The sequence below is a fragment of the Haematobia irritans genome, chromosome 4 (assembly GCF_050003625.1).
Source record: "Haematobia irritans isolate KBUSLIRL chromosome 4, ASM5000362v1, whole genome shotgun sequence".
Classification (NCBI taxonomy): domain Eukaryota; kingdom Metazoa; phylum Arthropoda; class Insecta; order Diptera; family Muscidae; genus Haematobia; species Haematobia irritans.
In genome coordinates this window covers 26305544-26317620 of record NC_134400.1, presented here as the reverse complement: position 1 = coordinate 26317620, position 12077 = coordinate 26305544, and the positions used below count along the sequence as shown (strand labels likewise).

Sequence of the window (12077 nt, the reverse complement as noted above, 5' to 3'; positions counted from 1 at the left end):
AGAAATAAAATGTTGACAAAATTTTCTATAGAAATAGAATGTTGACAAAATTTTCTATAGAAATAAAATTTCGACAAAATTTGCTATAGAAATAAAATTTTGACAAAATTTTCTATAGAAATAAAATTTTGACAAAATTTGCTATAGAAATAAAATTTTTGCATAATTTCCTATAGAAATAAAATTGTGATAAAATTTCTTATCAAAATAAATTGTTGACAAAATTTTCTATAGAAATAAAATTTTGTCAAAATTTTATCTTTATAGGAAATTTTATCACAATTTTATTTCTATAGGAAATTATGACAAAACTTTATTTCTATAGCAAATTTTGTCAAAATTTTATTTCTATGGAAAATTTTATTTCTATAGAAAATGTTTTCAATATTTTATTTCTTTAGAAAATTTTGTCAAAATGTTATTTCTATTGCAAATTGTATTAAAATTCTATTTCTATAGAAAATGTTGTCAGAAATTTATTTCTATGGAAGATTTTGTCAAAATTTTACAGCGATAAAAATTTTTTCAAAATTTTATTTCTATAGAAAATTTTGTTAAAATTTTATTTCTATACAAAATTTTATCAAAATTATATTGCTATGATAAATTTTGTCAAAATTTTATTTCTATAGCAAATTTTGTCAAAATTTTATTTCTATAGCAAATTTTGTCGAAATTTTATTTCTATAGAAAATTTTGTCAACATTCTATTTCTATAGAAAATTTTGTCAACATTTTATTTCTACAGAACATTTTGTCAACATTATATTTCTATGGAAAATTTTGTCAAAATTTTATTTCTATAGAAAATTTTTTCAAAATTGTATTTCTACAGAAAATTTTGTCAACATTATATTTCTATGGATAATTTTGTCAAAATTTTATTTCTTTAGAAAATTTTCTCAAAATTTTATTTCCATAGAAAATTTTGTCAACATTTTATTCCTATGAAAAATTTTATCAAAATATTATTTCTATTGCAAATTTTCTATTTCTATAGAAAATTTTGTCAAAATTTTATTTCTACAGGAAATTTTGTCAACTATTCTATTTCTAAAGCAAATTTTGTCAACATTTTATTTCTACAGAAAACTTTATTTCTATAGAAAATTTTCTCAAAATTTTATTTCTTTAGAAAATTTTCTCAAAATTTTATTTCTATAGAAAATGTTGTCAAAATTTTAATCTTATTTAATTTATTTATTTTCATATGTAACTAAGCCTTCCAAAGGCCTTATACAGTTACTAAAACAACATTTTAAATGCTACTCAAAAAATTTTATTCCTATAGAAAATTTTATCAAAATCTTATTTCTTTTGCAAATTTTCTATTTCTATAGAAAATTTTCTCAAAATTTTATTTCTATAGAAAATTTTGTCAAAATTTTATTTCGAGAGAAAATTTTGTCAAAATTTTATTTCTATAGAAAAATTTCTCAAAATTTTATTTCTATAGAAAATTTTCTCAAAATTTTATTTCTATAGAAATTTTTTTCAAAATTTTAATTCTATAGAAAATACTGTCAAAATTTTATTTCTATAGAGAATTTTGTCATTATTTATTTATATAAAATTTGGTCAAAATTTATTTCCATACAAATTTGAGCCAAAATTGTATTTTTATAGAAAATGTTTGCCTTTTTCTCTCTTTTTAAGTTTACCCATCGAAGTGAAAGGATTCCTTCTGTTGCTCTTGGTTATTGCGGTTCTGCATACTCTAGATCGCCAAGGTGAATATGTGGCCCGAACTGATTTCTTGTGGAAAGCTAAACTCAAGGTAGAACAAGAAGAAGTCGAAACTATGAGAGGTATTAACAAGGTAAGGCATGTTTTTCATAATTTCAAAAAAATCTTGTCTTTTCTAAAAAAAAAACTCGTTTCCTTTGAAAGATCCTCTTGGAAAATATTCTACCAGCTCATGTTGCAACGCATTTCTTGCATCAGCAAAATTCTGCAGAATTGTATCACGAAAGTTATTCCTGTGTGGCCGTTATGTTTGCCTCCATACCAAATTACAAGGAATTCTACGATGAGACAGATGTAAATAAACAGGGCCTAGAATGTTTGCGTTTATTAAACGAAATCATATGCGATTTTGATAAGGTACGAAGGAAAAAATTGATAAACGATATGTATTCAAATTATATAGTTATGAATATTTCTTGTTTTTGTTTTCAGTTACTTTTAAAACCCAAATTTAGTGGCATCGAAAAAATTAAAACTATTGCAAGCACTTATATGTGTGCATCCGGGTTGAGGCCTGGTAAAGAGGAAGGAGCTAAGGTAAGTCTCATTTTTTTGGCATTTTCAAAATTAGGTTTCTAAATTGAAGTGTGTAAATGATTATTTGTACATTTTATACGCATGCAGCTGATGCGTAGTTTTGCGGTAAGTATATAATGATACAAGATATTTCGTTTTCAAAAGGCACAATTATAGCGCTGATGACTTTCAAAACGTTCCACAATAGTTGCCATTCATTATAAAAATGTGACACAAAAGGTTCCATCCTTTTTCATAACGAAGAAAACGGAATTAAATTTATTTTATTATAAAAGTTTTTATTTATTTATTATTATTATTATAAAATTTTTGTCCCAATATTATGAAAATCCACTCCTCCAGTTCGTGTAGGGTTTCTAATTGGCTGACCAAGGGGTATACATGTTTACCTAATTCGAAAATAATCCTTTTGAATTATTTTACATGGGTAAACAAACATTCAAAGATATGTGAGCAAGAGAACTATCCAAATAGACGTTATGTCACATTTTCTTTAGTATATTGCCACAAACAGTCCTAAGCAAATATGGCCCATGTGTACGGCCTAAAACTATGCAACGAAAGTTGTCTATAGTAGTTAAATCGTGTTAATCCCCGGAAATGTCAGGTTCATATGGTGAATTTCGATGAAATCGAGATAATTTTTAGGGTGATTTCAAATTAATTTAAAACAAGTTCTATTTTTAGCGTATTAAATTTGTATTTATTTCTTTAAGAAATAAAATTATTTCTATAGAAAATTTTGTCCAAATTTTACTACTATACAAAATTTTGTCAAAATTTTATTTCTATAGAAAATTTTGTCAAAATTTTATTGCTATAGAAAATTTTATCAAGCTGAGTTATACACGTATTTAATCGGCCTTTATTATACCCTAAACCACATAGTGGTCAGGGTATAATAAGTTTGATCGGCCAAAAAATGTGCCTACCAGAAATATTGATTTTAGACCCCATAAAATATATACCGATCGACTCAGAATCACCTCCTGAGTCGATCTAGCGCTTGGTGTCCGTCCGTCCGTCCGTCCGTCTGTCCATGTATTTGTTGTTCACAGGATTCCGGCCGCAATTATTAACCGATTTGGATGACATTTGGTACAGGGTGTTTTCTGGGCACAAGGACGAAGGCTATTGAATTTGGAAGAAATCGGATCAAATTTAGATATAGCTCCCATATATATGTTTCGCCCGATTTCGACAAATGGGGTCACGTTGCGCGTTTTTTCAAACGGATCGTCACCAAATTTGGCAAAAGCTAATCTTTTCCATCGCCCTTCAAGTCTGCAAAATTTCATCCAAATCGGTTCAGATTTAGATATAGCTCTCATATATATGTATCGCCCGATTTTTCTAAATTTGGCCATAAAACCCTTATTTATCAACCGATCTTACTCAAATTTGGCTAAATGTAGTCTTATACAGCACTAACTATATGTGCAAAAAATCATCGAAATCGGTTCAGATTTAAATATAGCTCCCATATATATGTATAGCGGGCTTTTTCCCAAATTTGGCCATAGAACCCTTATTTATTAACCAGATCCAGTCTGGTTAATAAATAGATCCAGTCTTCTATAGTACTAACTATATGTGCAAAATTTCATCGAAATCGGTTCAGATGTAGATATAGCTCCCATATATGTATCATCCGATTTTGAAAAATTCGCCCCTAATAACCTTATGTTTGTCCATACAGGCCTCATTTCTTAACTGATCTTACTCAAATCTTGCATAAGGTAACCTTTTGTGGTATTAATCAAACCAGCAAAATATTATGCAAATTGGTTCAGATTTAGATATAGCTTCCATATATATGCATCGCTCGATTTTCCCAAATTTGGCCATAGTACTCTTATTTATTAACCAATGTTACTCAAATTTAAAAATTTGATGTACTAGCCGATCGTACTTATACGTACTTGTAGCTCTTACATAAGAATATTGCTCGATTTTTACAAATTTGTATTTATTACCCACACTAATTTAACGATTTTCTCTTTTTTAATAATGGGCTCAATATTAGTGGCATACTAGCTCCGTAGGCGCAATATCAACACAGCCAGTGTTGCTAGAAGTAGGGGAAATTCCCTATATATAGGGTTTTTCTAATATTTCGCGTCTTGTAGGGACGTAGGGCCACAATGTAGGACATTTTCACTCAACACAATTTGTAATAATTTTTACATTTTGGTGGCTCTAGAGGAGGAAATTAGAAGCCGGCAAGGCTTGATCTTTAACAATGTGTGGTAAACTTTATTCCTGTAGAAAATTTTGTCAACATTTTATTTCTATAGAACATTTTGTCAAAATTGTATTTCTATAGATTTTTTTTTTCAATATATTATTTCTATAAAAAATTTTCTCAAAATTTTATTTCTGTGGAATTTTGTCTCAAAATTTTATTTCTATAGAAAAATTTCTCACAAAAATTTGTTTACAGAAAGTTTTTCCAAAATTTTATTTTTATAAAAATTTTATTTTTATTTTATAACAAAAAAGATTACTAATTTGGGTAGAATTCTAGCAACTGTGGCAACCATGGTCGTAATACAAATTTATATTCTAAGTTATATACGTCGCATATTCATGTTTTAAGATAATAAAGTACTTAGAACCATTTTTGTTTTGTAAAATTTTTTAAATTTAACGAAAAATATAGTATGGAAAATTGTTTGGGAATGTATAGGAAAGTAGGGAACTTTTTTTTGTCCTTGTAGGGTAAACCGAACATTTTCCCTGGCAACATTGACTATGAGCTATAGTCAGATTGACACAAAGCACCCATAGACATGTACCCCTTAATTTTCTTAAATATGCAACTGCGGTTTATCTCCCAGACCTATATGTTACCCCACAAATGCTTATGATTACTAATTCTGTAATGGTGGTTTAGGGTATGATATAGTCGGCCCCGCCCGACTTTAGACTTTCCTTACTTGTTTAATAATGGACTCAATATTAGTGGCATACTAACTCTTGTGGTGCAAAATAAACTATAGCTCCTAATATTAGACATTTCTGCTCAGATTGTGACAAGACACCCATAAACATGTACCCCCCTTTATGTTCTCAAAAACCTATACCAATGATACTCCAAAACCTATACCAAAGATACCCCACAAATGCTTATGTTTACTAATCCAGTAGGGGTGGTTTAGGGTATGATATAGTCGGCCCCGCCGACTATATCAAGCCACCTTTCATACATTTTATGAAAGGTGGCTTTTCTATGTACTTTGATTAGAAATTTTGTTATATGAACTGAGGCTCGGCCGACCTAACTCCTTTTAAGTTCAGAAACCATTTTAAACTTTCCACGAAATTATAACAATAGCCTGGTTAGTTAAATTTTAAATTAAAAGTCCTCAGGATATTCGCCACCATAAAAAAAACAAATTTATGGACCATAATGTTATTAGTAGTCAATAAAATTATATTATCTGTTTTTATTTCTTTCCCCATCGCTACTCACTGCCCTGGGCGGTGGATATACTACAACAACAATATGTCGACTTGCAAAATATCATTGAATTTCAACTTCCGCTGTGACAATACATCCGTTCGAATCATAAGGATGAGAAACGTACAGAGGAACATAATGTTGTTATCCTTGTGGAATTTGCCATAGCATTGATGTCAATTTTAGATTCCATAAATCGTGAATCATTTCAACGATTCCGTTTACGTATTGGTCTCAATCACGGTCCTGTCATTGCCGGTGTGATTGGTGCACAAAAGCCTCAATATGATATTTGGAGTAATACAGTCAATGTGGCTTCTCGTATGGATTCATGCGGTGTTATGGGTAGATTACAGGTGAGTATTACCATAGGAACATATCCGTTTAATGTTAGGCAAATAATTGTTTTCATTTCTCTTACTTTTTTTCTTTTTGGTTCTTTTCTATCCCTCATCCTCGTAGACCACGGAAAATACTGCGAAAATTTTAATGGCTGCCGGCTATGAATGCGAATGCCGAGGCTTGACCTATGTCAAAGGCAAAGGAAATCTAGTCACTTATTTCGTAAAGACACCATTCGATGGCAAATTGTAAATTTATTTTTTCTTTATTTCTGATTTGTAAGGTTTTTTTATAAGTGTTTTATAAATTCAAAAAAAGAGAAGAGAAGAGAAGATTACAAGCTACAAGAGCAAAAGAAAAGAAAAACACAAACAACAAAGTAATCATCATAAAAATCTCTAAGAATAGATTAAATTATGGATATTAGATTGAATAATGCAAATATAAGCTTATTAGGCCAGCTTATTGTAAGAAAAAAATTAGCCAATATTATAATCAAAATGTGCAAGAAATAATTTTTACCAAAGTACCCTATGAATTTTCCCAAAGTCCAACTCCTGCGATTGCAAAAATAGCAACTATTTTTTTAATGCAATAAGATAAATGGTACTATATATTATCTTACAGGGTAGCTAACACCTCAATGTGGAGAAACTGTTCTGGTATCGCATCCACGGTTGTCACTCGAACCAAAAATAATCTACCAAAATTTGGGGAAAATTTTACCAAAAACCTACCAAACGAAAAAATCTTATTTTGTCAAAATTTTATTTCTATAGAAAATGTTCTCAAAATTTTATTTCTATAGAAAATTTGGTCAAAATTTTATTTCTATAGAAAATTTGGTCAAAATTTTATTTCTATAGAAAATTTTGTCAAACTCTTATTTCTATAGAAGCTTTTGTCAAAATTTTATTTCTATAGAAAATTTTGTCAAAATTTTATTTCAATAGAAAATTTTGTCAAAAGTTTATTTCTATAGAAAATTTTGTCAAAATTTTATTTCGATAGAAAATTTTGTCAAAATTTTATTTCAATAGAAAATTTTGTCAAAATTTTATTTCTATAGAAAATTTTGTCAATCTTTTATTTCTATAGAAATTTTTGACAAAATTTTATTTCTATAGAAAATTTTGTCAAAATTTTATTTCTATAGAAAATTTTGTCAAAATTTAATTTCTATAGAAAATATTGTCAAAATTTTATTTCTATCGTAAATTTAGCCAAAGTTTGATTTCTATGATAAATTTATGAAAGGGATTATTTTGCAAAATCTACCAAACAGTAAAAAATCCGGGCAGCCTTCTCCGTTTGCTTTTGGGAAAACCCCGGACCATGGTACTGTTCGATCTACCGAAACAAAATACACCATCGTTCGGTTTCGGTGTAACCCCTGCTTGGAATGTTAAGCCGGAACTGCTCCGACTTAACATCGCTACGGGAATATAGTCATACTGACTACGTGGCAGGATGCTGCGCCAGTGATAGCAGCAGTGGGTCATCAGACTATGCGATGTCGGGGGATCTCCCACACAACAATATTCTCAGCCGCAGCATCTGACACCCAATATTATTGTATCAGTTCCGGAAAGTGCATAATTTTTGCAATTTAATTGCAACGGGCTCCGTGGTAAGATTAGCGAGAACACATGGTTAGAGCACCTGAAGCAATGTAACCTAGGCACAGGAACAGGTAAATTGTGGTCAACAGTGAGAGCCCTCTCGACCCCCGCTACGAGGGATGATGGGATTTCAGTCACCTTTGCCGACGTGACTGTGACTGATCCAAAGAGATGCGCTAAATACTTCAACCGACAGTTTGTCGAGCATCGTGAGAGTGATAGAGCGAAAAGGAGAGCCACTCATCGCATACGTGGTCTCCGAGCCGATGACACACCACAGTTTACCACAGCCGAAGTTACCAATGTCATCAACGGCGCGAAACCATCCAAGGCGCTGGGCCCCGACGGAATTTCAATGCTAATCCTGAAGCATCTGGGAATACTGGGATTTGAGTACCTGACCTGACTCCTCATTTTGTCCTTGGAATCACTCATTATACCCGATGTCTGGAAGAGTGATTCCACTACTGAAACCAGGCAAAGATTCGTGTAAAGATGAATCGTACAGACCGATATCTCTTCTCTCGCCAGTAGCCAAAACACTTGAGGCACTAATCCTCCCCCAGCCTTGTGGAGAATTTTCCAGCTGCCCACCATCAACATGGATTCCGTAAGGTGCATGTCATTTCGACACATATTAGTATGGGGCTCAACCAGCCCTAGCCCTGTCATAGGACGGTCCTCGTGGCGCTTGACTTATCGATGGCATTCGATACGGTCAACCATGCCACACACTATTCGAGGACATCGAGAATACGTCCCTAGTGGCAGGAACGAAGCGTTGGGTTCTGAATTATATGTGCGGACGCCAGTCGTACATGGAATTCAGGGACAAGAAGTAAAAACCCCGTAGAGTTAAACAGGGAGTTCCCAAGGGTGGGGTGATATATCCGGCACTGTATAATCTCTACCTGTCCTCGATTCCAAGCCCTCCTGACGGCGTCGAGATTGTATCATGGCATCCGGGCCCATTATTGGTGACATATGCGATCGTTTAAACGTCTACATTGCTGCTCTTACTAGTTATTTCACAGCTAGAAATTTTAGGATATGCACAAAATCCTCAGCCACATTGTTCACTACATGGACGGCGGAAGTACGTAGGCAGTTGAATGGTAGAGTCGATGGCGAAATAATGCCTACAGTAAACTACCCCAAGATACTCGGGGTCACATTCGACAGCCTGTTTAAGTCGTCTGCCCATGCCACTGCAATTTGTAACAAGCTCCGCGGTAGCAACAAGGTCCTCAAATCACTTGCCGGCAGCACTTGGGGTGCGGACAAAGAAACCTTGCTGACTACTTATAAGGCAATTGGCCGGTCAGTGGTAAACTATGCAGCGCCAGTGTGGACACCTCAAACAAGCGACACGCAGTGGAATAACATCCAGACCTGTCAGAACGCTGTCCTTAGAACTGCAACAGTACAACCTGGATCACCTTTATACGGAGACCAAGATCATCCCGGTGCGTCGACACAATTACATGTTGTGAAAGCAGTGCCTCTTGGGTTGCTATCGAAGTTGTCATCCAAATCACAATCTTGTGGATAGGCAACCTCCGCCCAGGAATGTAAGGGTGATCTTCACCTTCTGGAGCGCGAGATGCAGCGTTAGATCAGGCAGCATATCAGACAGGTCTGAACAGGATTCATGAGGAAACTGTAGCTGAAGCGGTGAGAAGCTACAAGGTTAAACCGGAGGAAAGAGACCTACCACGGCAGACAGGGGTGGATTTAGCCCAATTAAGATCAGGCAAATGCAGCCGCCTCAATTCCTACTTATCAGTGATTGATAGCAGCGTCGCTAACCAGTGTCCCATCTGGAGCCAAGGCTCACGTGACACACGTCACCTTTTCGCTTGCCAAGCTAAATCTACCCGACTCACCACCAGATCACGCACCCCACCCTTGTCGCAGAGTTCATAGATCTGGACACCAGTTGACTTACCCAAGGCATAGAACAAAATGGATGAAATTACATTAAAAACAGTTACAGCAACAACAACAATTTTTGGTAGAATTCTAGCAACTGTGGGAACCGTGGGTGTGTGTCGGAATAGCGTAAACTCAATTGAGTAATTCTAGTTTCCTCAACCGATCACACGGGAATTTCCGCTTTTCCCCTTTTCATTGAAAACCATTTCTTCTGTAGCTTATCCCGGTCTAACTACTTTAGAACATTTTCTTTGCATACTTTTAGGCTGAAAACTTGTCCACTGAAAAATGTATGATACAAAAGGCAAAATGGTTCACAAATATAGTATTCGACAAATTCGACAAAAATAAAGTATTCGAGATAGTTTCCTCAAAAATATCTTTATTTTTAAATTGCAGCATCTTTGACTCGGAATCAATACCAAAATCCTTAAGGGAAGGTAAAAAGCTTTGAATTCAAGTAAACTTTATCTTTTTGAGTGTACACAGAAAAAAATATTTTTTTGTATTCAATCACGAAATTAATTGATCCAATTAATTTTTAATTGAAATATCTTCAATCAAAGAAATGCTATCAATCACCAAAATCAATTAAAAAATTATTTTTTCCAATTACAAAATTAATTGATACAATTAGTTTTTGTGATTGATTTTCGTTTAAATTAAAAATGTTTTAGAACAAATTAAATTTTTAATTGATTATTTTTTAAAAATCAATTAAAATTTTAATTCGAAAAATTGGTGATATTTTTTCTGTGTATATAAACCCCGTCAGAATTTCCTGTAATTATCCATGGCCCTCCCTCGAGTGTTCTATTAAATTTAATGCCGAGGAAGTATCAGCTGGGGTATCAAGAACACTACGGCACGGATACCGTGATTATGCCCATGTTGCATATAGAGGTCCGTGGGCCGTGAATACTAGATACAGCCGAAAGAAATTAGTTGCGATTATTGTGATCACCCGGGTACCTGGTTATCTATAACCATAATGTCAAATAAATATATAATGGACAATGGGTTTATGACACTGGATAAAATACATTTTTTATTCGTTCCATACTGCTATTATTAGTCATTTTTAGTTCTCCTCATGTCCCATTTTGAAAATCATATGCCATCTTGGCACATAGTCATCTAAAATATATTTTAGGGAAAAATATAATATTTCGACCAAAAAAACAGCAAAAACAACTGATTAAATGTTAACGAATGCTAATTAACCTTTTCATGATATCATTAATTTACATACAGCCATTACAATTATCCACAGCATTTAATTTATATACACATACAAACATACACACTTATATAGTTTTTTTTTTTAATGATAATTATAATAGCTAAGACGATTGCTTGAATTCTAAGCGAAGGGGTAAATTTATACATTTTTCTATGAAGATTTAGCAAAATTTTAGCGGGGTTTTGCATTTTCTCCTATGGTCAGAGTCTATATCAGGATTCCAAAGTGATATAACTGGCCGGTCATGGACCGGATTTTACGACCTTCTCCTATGCATATTTCTAAAGAAAAATTTTTTAAAATTTTATTTCTATAGAAAAATTTGTCAAAATTTTATTCCTATCGAAAATTTTGCCAAAATTTGTTTTCTATAGATTTCTTTTTTTTAATTTTATTTCTATAAAAATTTTGTCAAAACTTTATTTCTATAGAAACTTTTGTCAGAATTTATTTATATAAAAAATTTTGTCAAAACTTTATTCCTATAGAAAATTTTGTCAAAATTTTATTTCTATAGAAAATTTTGTGAAAACTTTATTCATATAGAAAATTTTGTCAAAATTTTATTTTTATTGAAAATTTTCTCCAAATTTTAGTTCTATAGAAAATTTTGTCAAAACTTATTTATACAGAAAATGTTATCAAAACTTTATTTCTATAGAAAATTTTGTCAAAACTTTATTTCTATTGCAAATTTTGTCAAAACTTTATTTCTATTGAAAATTTTCTCAAAAATTTAGTTCTGTAGAAAATTTTGTGAAAACTTTATTCATATAGAAAACTTTATCAAAATTTTATTTCTATAGAAAATTTTGTCAAAATTTTATTTCTATAGAAAATTTTGTAAAAATTTTATTTCTATATAAAATTTTGTCAAAATTTTATTCTTTAGAAAATTTTGTCAAAATTTTATTTCTATAGAAAATTTTCTCAAAATTTTGTTTCTTTATTCCTATAGAAAATTTTGTCAAAATTTTATTTCTAAATTTTATTTTTATTGAAAATTTTCTCAAAATTTATTTCTATAGAAAATTTTGTCAAAATTTTATTTCTATAGACAATTTTGTCAAAATTTTATTTCTATAGAAAATTTTGTCAAAATTTTATTTCTATTGAAAATTTTGTCAATTTTTTATTTCTATAGAAAATTTTGTCAAAATTTTATTTCTATAGAAAATTTTGTCAAAAT

General features: G+C 31.7%; 1 protein-coding gene across 2 annotated transcripts in view; it reads left to right on the top strand.

Annotated features, from left to right (window-relative positions):
* Ac76E (adenylate cyclase type 2 Ac76E) overlaps positions 1 to 6540 on the top strand; it is a 327480-nt gene extending 320940 nt beyond the window's left edge. The window contains exons 18-23 of one of the 2 annotated variants that reach the window (XM_075305179.1): positions 1657 to 1819; positions 1891 to 2103; positions 2179 to 2283; positions 2371 to 2388; positions 5860 to 6102; positions 6209 to 6540. In XM_075305179.1, coding sequence (XP_075161294.1) covers positions 1657 to 1819; positions 1891 to 2103; positions 2179 to 2283; positions 2371 to 2388; positions 5860 to 6102; positions 6209 to 6340 — 874 coding nt within the window. In that variant the 3' untranslated portion in view covers positions 6341 to 6540. The remainder of the gene's footprint in view (positions 1 to 1656; positions 1820 to 1890; positions 2104 to 2178; positions 2284 to 2370; positions 2389 to 5859; positions 6103 to 6208) is intronic. The other variant, XM_075305180.1, reaches the window with a different exon arrangement.
* The last annotated feature ends 5537 nt before the right edge of the window (positions 6541 to 12077 follow it).